The following is a 12,404-nucleotide window of genomic DNA, read 5'->3' as shown; positions in this document are numbered from 1 at the left end:
ATTACAACAGACGTCAGCAACTCGGGGTGGGGAGGTCATTCTTCAGGATCAGTAGTTCAGGGATCCTGGGAGAAAGACATGCAGGACGCCTCCTCAAATTTAAGAGAACTGTCAGCAGTCCACAGAGTTCTCCTTTCCCTTTACAAAACTTCTTCTCCAAAACACGTAAAAATATTGACGGACAACACTACAGTTGTGGCGTACGTAAACAAACAAGGGGGAACCAAAAGTCGCTCACTGGCGGAAGTATCGAAAAACATTTTTTGTTGGGCAGAAAGAAGCCTTCTGTCCCTTTCTGCGGTGCATATCAGGGGAGAAAAAAATGTGGTGGCCGATTATCTCAGTCGACATCTCATAAGAGAAACCGAATGGTCCCTAAATCACCACGTTTTCAGTCAGATCTGCCAGATGTGGGGGACCCCAGTGTTAGATCTGTTCGCCACCAAGAGCAACAGGCAGGTCAGAAGGTTCTGTTCCCTCTCGCAAAAAGATCATCCGGTATGGCTAGACGCCCTCTCCCGGCCGTGGCCAAAACAGCTCCTTTATGCCTTCCCTCCATTCAGCCTCATTCCAAGAGTCCTGGTAAAAACTCAGGAAGAGAGGGTCCATGTAATTATGGTGGCCCCCTTCTGGCCAAGAAGGGCTTGGTTTCCGCTCCTGCTCAAACTATCAGCCAGAGTTTATTGGATACTGCCGTCAAACCCAGACCTACTCCATCAGGGACCAGTAAATCTTCCCAGTGTAAAGCAACTCAGTTTGACGGCCTGGAATCTGAACGCCTCCTGCTAAAACAGAAGGGCCTGTCAGATGCTGTTATTTCCACGATGCTAAAAAGCCGGAAACCCATAACTTCAAGGATCTACTTGAGAACCTGGAATGCCTTTTTTTCTTTTTTGTGAAGTGTCTGTTCTCCTGATATTCCTCAGGTCCTTCAGTTCCTGCAAGCTGGGTTGGAAAAAGGCCTCCGCCCGTCAATTCTAAAGGTACAGATCTCCGCGCTCAGCGCCCTCTTGGACATAAAACTGACAGATTCCCTTCTGATCAAACGTTTTTTGAAGGGGGCAGTAAGAACTTCTTTCTTCCCTCGTCCGGAGGAACCTTGGGACTTGGGCCTAGTTCTTTCTTCTCTCACTACTCCTCCGTTTGAGCCAATTGATAATATCCCTCTAAGGCTCCTCACCATGAAGACGTTTTTTTTTAGTTGCCATAACTACTTCCAGAAGAGTTAGAGAAATTCAGGCATTCTCATGCAAGCCTCCCTATCTTACAATTCTGGATGATCGAATAATCCTCAGGCCTTGTCTTGCCTTTCTCCCGAAAGTGGTATCCAGATTCCATCGTGAACAGGAAGTCTCCCTACCTTCGTTTTTTCAGTCTCCATCTACTGACTCGGAGGGAACTCTCCATAATCTGGATGTCAGGAGATCAGTCCTTTCTTACCTACAAGCCACTAAGCCGCTAAGAAAATCGGACCGCCTCTTTCTGCAATTTCAGGGCCCTAATAAGGGGCAAGCTGCTAGCAAATAAACCATAGCTAGATGGATTAGGAACGTAATATCCTCTGCCTACGTTACCAAGAACTGTCAGCCACCAGGGATATTGAGGGATCATTCTACAAGGGCAGTGGCCTCATCCTGGGCAGAGACGAAAGCAGTCCCTCTGGAACAGATCTGCAGAGCCGCCACATGGGCCAACCCTATGACTTTTTTCAGGCACTATAAGCTAGATGTAGTAAGGGATCAGGACTTGTCCTTTGGTCATAAAGTTCTATCTGCTGTGCCCCCCCCCTGATATTGATTACTCTGTTAGTCCTCCTGGGAATGCCGTTGTGGAGGCGCCGGGGAAAAGGGTAAATTACTCTTACCGGTAATTGGATTTTCCAATAGCCTCCAAAACGGCACTGATTTCCCTCCCAAATTTTGAATGTTTTTTTTTTTTTTTTTTGTAGACGAATGATGTAATTTGTTTACTATAATATATAATTTTTTCTGCATCACTTCTGTGTCCTCTCTTATTGACTGGTAAGGTAAGGGGAGGAGGCTTCTTAACTCCTGTGCTTCCTCGTTGTTTCCTGTCCTGGAGGCGGAGACACCCTCCTGGGAATGCCGTTGTGGAGGCTATTGGAAAATCCAATTACCGGTAAGAGTAATTTACCCTTTTCTAGGGCATTTTCTTTCCTCTTGAGGGGCTCTTTTCCCAGCCTTTCTAGACGGTCCTATTTTACCTTTTTGATCTGTCCTTTTCTAGATCATTTTCTTAGAGCATTCAGTTCTATCCAGTTTACCTGGGTCATTTGCAGCTTGGCTCTGTTGACAGTCATTCCTAATCCTGGGAGTTATGGATGGCGGCTTTTTTTAAGCAGATGCATTTAGTTAGTACTCCACTTGCTGTTTCCTCAGTGGGAGACTCAGGTTCTTGAAGAATTTCTTCCCTCTATCTTCCTGGGTTCTCAGGTGGTTTGGGCAGCTGATGTTTTTTTTTCTAACTAAGCCTTTCTGCTTATTTTTAGAACTGCCTTCCCTTTCTGCCCTGCTGTAGGGTGGAGACTCTTGTCTGCGTGTCCTTGACCTTCGTCCATTTATTTATTCCCAGCAGAGCTGGGGATTTTCTTTCTTGATTCCCCTTCTGCTTGCGGATTTCATCCCAAGTGCCTGTTCTCAAGATCTTTTTGCAGTTTCCCACAATTCTTTGGAATCTGTCTGGTCATAGAGCCATACGGACCTTTTCTCTTCGTTTTTCCAATCTACCAGATCCATTCTATGATCTTTCCTGATACCTGTTCAGGTCATACGGTTCTGCCAGCAATTTGCGTTAAACCATTCTCATGTCTGGTCTCTTCCCAACCTCTGGGACTTCTTTTGGATGTCCCACTGTTCCGCGTCCCCCAATGACATTAGCGAGAAAAATGGGTATATTGTGACACACCTGTAAAAATTATTTTCTGAGTGGATAGGTAAAAGGCAATAACCAGATGGTTCCTTCTAAGTGCAAGCATACAGATCACATAAGAGGTCAGAACCTGGCTGGATGATGGTTAGGTTACTGCTATAGCAAAGGAAAATACCATCCGGTACCAGCTGCAGATATGCTAAATCCAGTACCTAATGTGGAGAAAGCCACCGCACCATTATCTCGCTTGTGAGGAGACAGGTGCATGCAGTAAGGGCGTAAACCATGCCAGATATGCTGTCCATCGAGTTTACAAAACTCTGTACTGTGGTGGAGTGGTGCAGCCGTCTGGAACTCGTAACAGTTGCTAACCCTGAGGGCGACGGTAGCTAATGGCAGCCTACCTATAAAGGGTAATATGTGCGGTCGTGACAGATAGATAGTCTAGCAATGATGAAAAAACTGTGTTGTGACTGTCGATCACAGGGTTGGAGAACAAATCAAAGAGAGAAACAATAAAAACAACTACTACTGAAAAGACTAGTGCCCATCATAGAGCAACATCAAGCAACCAGACATAGATTCTATGGAAGGGGTACAGTCGGCATCAGATATAAATCAGAAGTGCATATGCTTGAAGGATATGACCTCTATCAACTGCACAGCTAGGTCACCATTGACTAAGAAAAGACAGTTGACCAAAGGAAGAGAGGGCCGTATAGAATAGTCATACAGCGTTAGTCCATTGTTCACCCAGGAATGGGGCAATGCTGTTGTCAGTTACATGTAAGGACTGTGTAGGCCTGATACATTCCACCTAGTAATGACAGAAAAACCACTGCCTTGGAGAACACCATTGTTGCACATTCAGAAATAGTGCGACCACTCCGCCTGCTGCAGGGAGCATTGCACTTGCCTCCAGCTTTCAGAGGTTGTGTGAATATTCCAACTATTTAAAGGTAGAAATGTGGCTGCCTGGTACATGACCGAACTATGTAGACCTGTCGTTTACAGCATCTGGCGACGCAACAATTACACACTAACCGGTGGAGGCAACGTGACTGGTCAGCAAACCCAGAAGTGTGCAGGCTTGTCATATACAGAATCTGGTGATAGTGCGACTACTTCACCCTTGAACGGGGCAATGCATCTGCCTGGGGCACATTCAAACTACGTAGGGTGTCTAGAACCGTAGCAAGCGATGGCACAAGGACTCTTAGTTCTTGCTTTCTCTCTCCCACTGCAATTAGGCTATTCTCTATAGTTACAGTATTGTGGCCCAATAAATGATGCCATAAATGTTGAGTAGACTCAAGTTGTAAAATCCAGTCTTGAAAAGCAATTCATTCCATTTATATATTGATATGTTCGTGAATGGAGTTTTCATTCCCCTCCAGAAGATGTAAAGTTGTATCTTAACAAAGTTGATTTTGATATTCATGGCCTATCCTCAAGATAAAGATTCCAGTACTTTTTGAGGCCATAGCTCTGAATATTATATTGGTATTAAAGGGGTTGTCCCATGAAAAATATTCTACAGTTTTCAAACCGGCACCTGGGTCTGAATACTTTTGTAATTTCATCTAATTTAAAATTTAGCATAGCCACTAAGTTATTCAATAAAATGTGTCTGTATAGCGCTACCTGCTGTTTGTTTTTTCTTATTTCTTTGACCTCACTGAGAAGGCCGCACATGCTTAGTTTCATCCTTCAACTGCCTCCTGAGCTGTGATAGGCAGAGCTGAGACTCACCCCTTAGTTGTGATAGGCAGAGCTGAGACACGCCCCCTTAGCTGCAGCAGAAAAGACACTCCCCTTGAGCTGCCAGCTTGATATAAATCTAGCAGAGCAATGAATGGGGAGATCTCTGGATCCATGTGAGGTACAGGGCTGGTTCTAGCTTTGTTAGAAAGAGATTGGCATGTGCTATATGATGTCCGATTTTCATTTTTTACATTAGTGATGGGATAACCCCTTTAATGAGAAACCAATTTTCGGATATAACTAGATATCAGCATAACCAGTTTCTAATGACTTACATTTCTATTACAGAGACTTGGATGTCCTGTTACCTGACATAGATTATGTAGAAATACCTGTGGACTGGTGGGATGCAGAAGCTGATAAATCACTCCTAGTAGGAGTTTATAAGCATGGTACGTATCTATGACAATAGAAATGGCATTACACCTTTTGTAATTGAAGCTTTGGCTTACCTTTTTTAATATTTGTCCTTTTTAGGTTATGAGCGTTATTGTGCCATGAGAGCAGATCCTGCCCTCTGTTTTCTGGAGAAAGTGGGAATGCCAGATAAGAATTCATTATCAGCTGATGGAGTTAATGATGTGGCTCCAGATGTAGCAGAGCGGTAAGACGTTACCTCGGAATAGCTCAACTTTACATTTTCTTAAACATAGAATAAATGTTAGTGCAATATGGTGGCTCACTTCAAGCGGATTATGGAATCAGGTGCTACTAACCCAAATTAGAGGGACACCCACCCTCTGGTCAAATAGCTAATAAATAAGAAAATAGTGGGTGAGCACTTAGGCACTTGAACTTGATAAAATTTAATTAAATCAATTTATTGATACATGTACTAGTCATAAAATCTATTAGGATAAATATAAAACATAAAATATAATCACCAATGGGAATCAATATGCTGGATTTACACACTTGGCATAAAGTCTTTATAATGTCCAAACAGTGTGGACTGACAAAGCAAGTGGCTGGGCACAAATCCACTACCAGAATGTCAATTCCAAAGTGTCAATTCTCAGGTATGGTTGTCAATCCTTATCCCGTTTATGGGACACATCAGGCACAGATAAATATGGTTAGGATGATAGTGCTTATCTCCTCCGCAGGGTTTTCGGTGCAGTAAGTTTTATCACAAGCTTAATAGCTATAGGTATTAATCATACCTTCCGATGAAAGTCAATGCTTTGAGGAGGAATGGTTCTTACCTTCCTTCCTATCCACACGAGTAGCAGGCGGTGCAGGTTAGTACCGGCGTCACGCTTCAAACTGTTCGCGCTGATTGTCCCGAACTAACGCGGGAGTTGGAGCGGGACTTAGTTAGTCCGTGCGTGATGATCCTCCGGCTGGAACAAGGAAACTACCTCTTCGGTCTGTGTTTGTTTGTTCCTATGGAATTGACTGCGGCTGCAGTTACAAGTAGCGTGGCCACGCTAATGATCACGGAGGTACTGCTCACAGGTGTCCGGCCCAGACGCGTTTCGGGAATTAGCCTTCCCTTCCTCAGTGGTGCCTTGACACCTGTATGCCTCCGCCTTTTATATCCCAAATGACACACCAAAATTGTGGATTCCTGGATTTCCGTTTTGGAATGCGTTTTCCAGTTTCTCTGCATGCGGTATTCATGCGGTTTTATTGGGCATATATGCGTTTTTTATGCTATATAATTCTGCTATTATATGTAAACTTAAAATAAGAAAGCATTTTGTTATATCTAGTTATTTAACTAAGATATGACATCTTTAACAATTGTTTCATTAACAATAATGCATTCTATAATATCCATGTCAGTTCAGTTTGTCATCTCTTGTTCTGACCGTCCCAAAGATGAACAGATATGGTACACTGAGTGGTTACAATATAAATACATAAAATACATAAAATTCCATAAAATATTAAAAATGTTAATTAAAATCAAAAACATGAGTATGTCATATTGGAGGTATCCGACAGAACATAATTGAATATTTTGAATATTAATTGGGGATCTGGCATGGACCCCAGAGACATGATCGACCATCATATTAAAATATTGTCCTATTTATATCATTGCCAATTCCACTACTCAAGGCTGATTACAATGACAGATGAATCCGAAATAGATGTACAACAGGAAGCATATTGATTGAATGTCATATTGATTGGATGTATGGGGGCTGGGGGCCCCAGACCGAGTCCACGACGCAGTGTCGGTAAACGACCAAACTGCGGCGTGTGAGTCGGATATGGGGCACCCAGCCTACAAGAATCCAAAAATCTCGAGATCTGCATTTAAGTCGGCTGGTAGCATTGATCCGAACTCATAGATGCGTCTTGATTCCATCCTAGACATCTGTTTGATGTAGTTCCCGCCACGCCAGTGTATGTCCACCTTCTCCAGTGCCGTGAAAACCAGGCTGGACGGATCCTTATTGTGAACATCTCTATAATGTTTTGAGAGACAGTGTTTCTCATATCCCTTACGGATATTAGAGATGTGTTCGGCCAGTCTGGTTTTCAAGGGGCGTTTGGTGCGTCCTATGTACTGTCTTTTACAAGGGCACTGGATCAGGTAGACAACACCAGTGGTATTGCAGGTCAGACATTCCTTTATCTCCCATTTATATCTATTTTGAGTGGAGGCAATTGTTAATATTTTCCTTGGTATCGGGGAGATTTTACAGGCCATGCACCTACCACATTTAAAAAAACCTTTTAATTTCATCCAGGTATCCATGGTTGTATTAACCTGTTTCGTTGGTTTTTTAATTGATGGGGCTATTTTAAGTCCCAAGTTAGGGGCTTTAGTAAATGTTAATAGAGGCCCAGTGGGCATTAAATGGCCAATCACCCGATCACTCAAAATATGATGCCAATGGGCTTTGATGATTTTCTGCAATCTCTTATAATTATTACTGAAGGGAAGTATCATTCTAGTATTAATCATACCTCCTTCTTGTACATTTTTACTTGCTAATTTTTTCTCCTGGAACCAAGTTTGTCTATCTTTGTTTCTTGTTTTTTCTAATGCTTCGTCTAGGATTTTCTCTGGATATTGTCTATTTAAAAACTGATTCTTCATTTTTACAGCTTTCATCTCAAAATCACCTTCTTGTGTACAATTTCTCTTAATTCTACCAAACTGGCCAAAAGAGATATTAATCAGCCAGTTTGGCAGATGGCAGCTGGAGAACTGAATAAAACTGTTTTTAGATGTCGGTTTGGTAAATGTACTACATATATATTTATTGCCCTCTTTCCTGATTTTTAGATCCAGGAATTCAACTATTTCCATAATATTGGAGGTAAACTTTAGATTCATTAAGTTAGTATTTATCTCATTCAAAAATATTTCCAGTGTCTCTCTACTGCCTTTCCAGACAAAAATAATATCGTCTATGAATCTACGCCATAGGGCCAGATCCACCCCGAGTTTGGGTTTGATGGTGGTTTCTTCCCATTCTGCCAAAAATAAATTTGCATAACTCGGGGCGAATCTGGTCCCCATGGCGGTTCCACATTTCTGTAGGTAGAACTGGCCCTCAAAATAAAAATAGTTGTGGGCTAAAATATACCCAATACCCTCTATAATAAACTCCGTGTGTTTCGCGTTTATTGTACCATCTCTATTTATTTGTTCTCGAACCGCTGACATCCCTTGTTGGTGGTCAATTATGGTATATAGAGATTGTATATCGAGTGTTCCCATAATCCACTCTGGTTCTACTGTCAATTCTTCTAATGTTTGTATGATATGGGTGGTGTCTTTGATATATGAACTGGTTTTTTTTCACAATCGGTTGAAGCTGTACGTCAATATATTTTGACAAATTTGAAGATATGGAGCCTATACCTGAGACTATCGGTCTACCAGGTGGTCTCAGCATGCATTTATGAACCTTGGGGAGACAGTAGAAAACTGGTAGTTTCCCCTGTGTCCCCAAGATAAAATCATGTTCTTGACTTGAAATAACAGCTGAGTCCAATCCCCTCTTACACAGCATCTTGAGTTCCCCATCAAAATGCTCCAGCCGGCTTAAATGCAGATCTCGAGATTTTTGGATTCTTGTAGGCTGGGTGCCCCATATCCGACTCACACGCCGCAGTTTGGTCGTTTACCGACACTGCGTCGTGGACTCGGTCTGGGGCCCCCAGCCCCCATACATCCAATCAATATGACATTCAATCAATATGCTTCCTGTTGTACATCTATTTCGGATTCATCTGTCATTGTAATCAGCCTTAACTAGTGGAATTGGCAATGATATAAATAGGACAATATTTTAATATGATGGTCGATCATGTCTCTGGGGTCCATGCCAGATCCCCAATTAATATTCAAAATATTCAATTATGTTCTGTCGGATACCTCCAATATGACATACTCATGTTTTTGATTTTAAATAACATTTTTAATATTTTATGGAATTTTATGTATTTTATGTATTTATATTGTAACCACTCATAGTGTACCATATCTGTTCATCTTTGGGACGGTCAGAACAAGAGATGACAAACTGAACTGTCATGGATATTATAGAATGCATTATTCTTAATGAAACAATTGTTAAAGATGTCATATCTTAGTTAAATAACTAGATATAACAAAATGCTTTCTTATTTTAAGTTTACATATAATAGCAGAATTATATAGCATAAAAAACGCATATATGCCCAATAAAACCGCATGAATACCGCATGCAGAGAAACTGGAAAACGCATTCCAAAACGGAAATCCAGGAATCCACAATTTTGGTGTGTCATTTGGGATATAAAAGGCGGAGGCATACAGGTGTCAAGGCACCACTGAGGAAGGGAAGGCTAATTCCCGAAACGCGTCTGGGCCGGACACCTGTGAGCAGTACCTCCGTGATCATTAGCGTGGCCACGCTACTTGTAACTGCAGCCGCAGTCAATTCCATAGGAACAAACAAACACAGACCGAAGAGGTAGTTTCCTTGTTCCAGCCGGAGGATCATCACGCACGGACTAACTGAGTCCCGCTCCAACTCCCGCGTTAGTTCGGGACAATCAGCGCGAACAGTTTGAAGCGTGACGCCGGTACTAACCTGCACCGCCTGCTACTCGTGTGGATAGGAAGGAAGGTAAGAACCATTCCTCCTCAAAGCATTGACTTTCATCGGAAGGTATGATTAATACCTATAGCTATTAAGCTTGTGATAAAACTTACTGCACCGAAAACCCTGCGGAGGAGATAAGCACTATCCTCCTAACCATATTTATCTGTGCCTGATGTGTCCCATAAACGGGATAAGGATTGACAACCATACCTGAAAATTGACACTTTGGAATTGACATTCTGGTAGTGGATTTGTGCCCAGCCACTTGCTTTGTCAGTCCACACTGTTTGGACATTATAAAGACTTTATGCCAAGTGTGTAAATCCAGCATATTGATTCCCATTGGTGATTATATTTTATGTTTTATATTTATCCTAATAGATTTTATGACTAGTACATGTATCAATAAATTGATTTAATTAAATTTTATCAAGTCCAAGTGCCTGAGTGCTCACCCACTATTTTCTTATTTAATAGAATAAATGTTGCGTTAAAGGGGATTTGCTGGATTTTCAACTGATAGCCTGTACTTGGCATATACAGTCAATGTATGATTAACTCGAGTCTTTTGTCACATCCACCGTACATGATGTCAGGGCTTTAAAGATGGCAGGTGCCTGCTACGGCACAGCCGTCATTGTCTGTGATCGGAGACAACTCCAATCACGGACATTCAATACCTCAGATGCTATGGTCAATTGCAACCATCGTATCGGAGAGGTCATTTGGATGGAGGGGCTTCCTCGAACACCTGAACAACCCCACCGTGCCAAGATGGCAGGTGTTGTTCGGTTGCATTGGCAGCAGGGAACCTTGTTGAAGTCTCCCAGGAAAGTTATATTCTTCTTATTAAGCCCTGCCTGTGTTAAAGAGGACCTTTCACCTGGAAAAACATTGTGAACGAAGTATGCTGACATGGAGAGCGGCGCCCGGGGATCTCACTGCACTTACTATTACCCCTGGGCGCCGCTCAGTTCTCCCGTTATGCCCTCCGGTATCTTCTTTCACTAAGTTATAGTAGGCGGTGTCTGCCCTTGTCCTGTGGGCGTCTCCTTCTCCTAGGCTGTAGCGCTGGCCAATCGCATCGCACAGCTCACAGCCTGGGAAGTTTTTTTCTCCCAGGCTGTGAGATGTGCGCTGCGATTGGCCAGCGCTACAGCCTAGGAGAAGGAGACGCCCACAGGACAAGGGCAGACACCGCCTACTATAACTTAGTGAAAGAAGATACCGGAGGGCATAACGGGAGAACGGAGCGGCGCCCAGGGATAATAGTAAGTGCAGTGAGATCCCCGGGCGCCGCTCTCCATGTCAGCATACTTCGTTCACAATATTTTTCCAAGTGAAAGGTCCTCTTTAAGTTTAAAAAAAAAAAAAAGAAATATCAATTCAAATTCACCAGTGTTTTCCAGGCTTCGCTTTTAGGGCATTCACTGTGCACTAGAAATGAAACTTTATATTTACTTTGCGGGTCAGTACAGTAACATTAGTACCATATTTGTACAGTTTCTCTTATATTTTAATACTTTTTTTGCATTGGCATATGCTGACACCCATAACTTTTTTATATTGCCATCTATGGAGTTGTGCAACTGCCTTTTTTCTGGGGAAAGCTCTGGTTTTTATCCATATCAGTTTTGGGTAATTGGGGCAATTTCAGGCATTTTTTGTTTTTTCCTGTTGTGTTCACCGTACGGGATTAATACCGTATTTCTCGTTAATGACATTAGGGTACACAGTATCATGGGTATTTTTCCCTTCCCCCACGACAGCACAACAGAGAGAGGATCCGCCCCCAGGGACAGGAAACCTGCAGAATAAAAAGGTGTTGCCTCTCTCCAACCTCAGTGGTTTCCTGTCCCTGGAGCGGGAGACCTGCAGTTTTCCTTTTAGGTACCGCTAGCCTAGGAGATCCCAGAAATGTTCTGGAGCTCTATGTGGTAATACCTGCCGGGGTCTATCACGCCATAGTTTTGGGCTGACAGGACCCTAGGAACCCGGGGAGGATCCGTGCCCTCTGTCCAGTTCTTGCGGCAGGTGCGTGGGCCCCTCAGTGGAGTAAGGCCAGGCGACGTTTAAAGCCCAGATCCATGGGTAAAAGGGGTATTGCATTCCACCGCATGCAGCACGGATCCATGGAGGGTCTGCCTCATGGGAACATGTATTCTGGTGCATTCTCCAGCATGCGGCTCAGACGAGGAAGAAGGAGCCTAGATCATGCAGCTCCCATGGCTGTGAAAGAAGGTATTCCTTATAATGACTTTACTTAAGTTACACAGCAAATATTTGGGTTGTCTTCCTCATGGCTTTAGGGCCTGGTTGTCTGCCTCGTGGCTTTAGGGCCTGGTTGTCTGCCTCGTGGCTTTAGGGCCTGGTTGTCTGCCTCATGGCTTTAGGGCCTGGTTGTCTGCCTCTTGGCTTTAGGGCCTGGTTGTCTGCCTCTTGGCTTTAGGGCCTGGTTGTCTGCCTCTTGGCTTTAGGGCCTGGTTGTCTGCCTCTTGGCTTTAGGGCCTGGTTGTCTGCCTCTTGGCTTTAGGGCCTGGTTGTCTGCCTCTTGGCTTTAGGGCCTGGTTGTCTGCCTCTTGGCTTTAGGGCCTGGTTGTCTGCCTCTTGGCTTTAGGGCCTGGTTGCCTGCCTCTTGGCTTTAGGGCCTGGTTGCCTGCCTCTTGGCTTTAGGGCCTGGTTGCCTGCCTCTTG

At 43.4% G+C, this 12,404-nt stretch overlaps 1 protein-coding gene across 3 annotated transcripts in view; it reads left to right on the top strand.

The window, feature by feature from the left end:
• The window catches only part of CHD6 (chromodomain helicase DNA binding protein 6), a 188,699-nt gene that overhangs the window by 147,537 nt on the left and 28,758 nt on the right, over positions 1 to 12,404 (top strand). For all 3 annotated transcript variants that reach the window (XM_040435016.1, XM_040435018.1, XM_040435017.1), the window contains 2 exons: positions 4,942 to 5,045; positions 5,131 to 5,257. In XM_040435016.1, the coding sequence (XP_040290950.1) occupies positions 4,942 to 5,045; positions 5,131 to 5,257 (231 nt within the window). The remainder of the gene's footprint in view (positions 1 to 4,941; positions 5,046 to 5,130; positions 5,258 to 12,404) is intronic.

The sequence above is a fragment of the Bufo bufo genome, chromosome 6 (assembly GCF_905171765.1).
Source record: "Bufo bufo chromosome 6, aBufBuf1.1, whole genome shotgun sequence".
Classification (NCBI taxonomy): Eukaryota; Metazoa; Chordata; class Amphibia; order Anura; family Bufonidae; genus Bufo; species Bufo bufo.
Note: the sequence above shows the minus strand (reverse complement) of the source record. Positions and strands in the feature narration are given on the sequence as shown.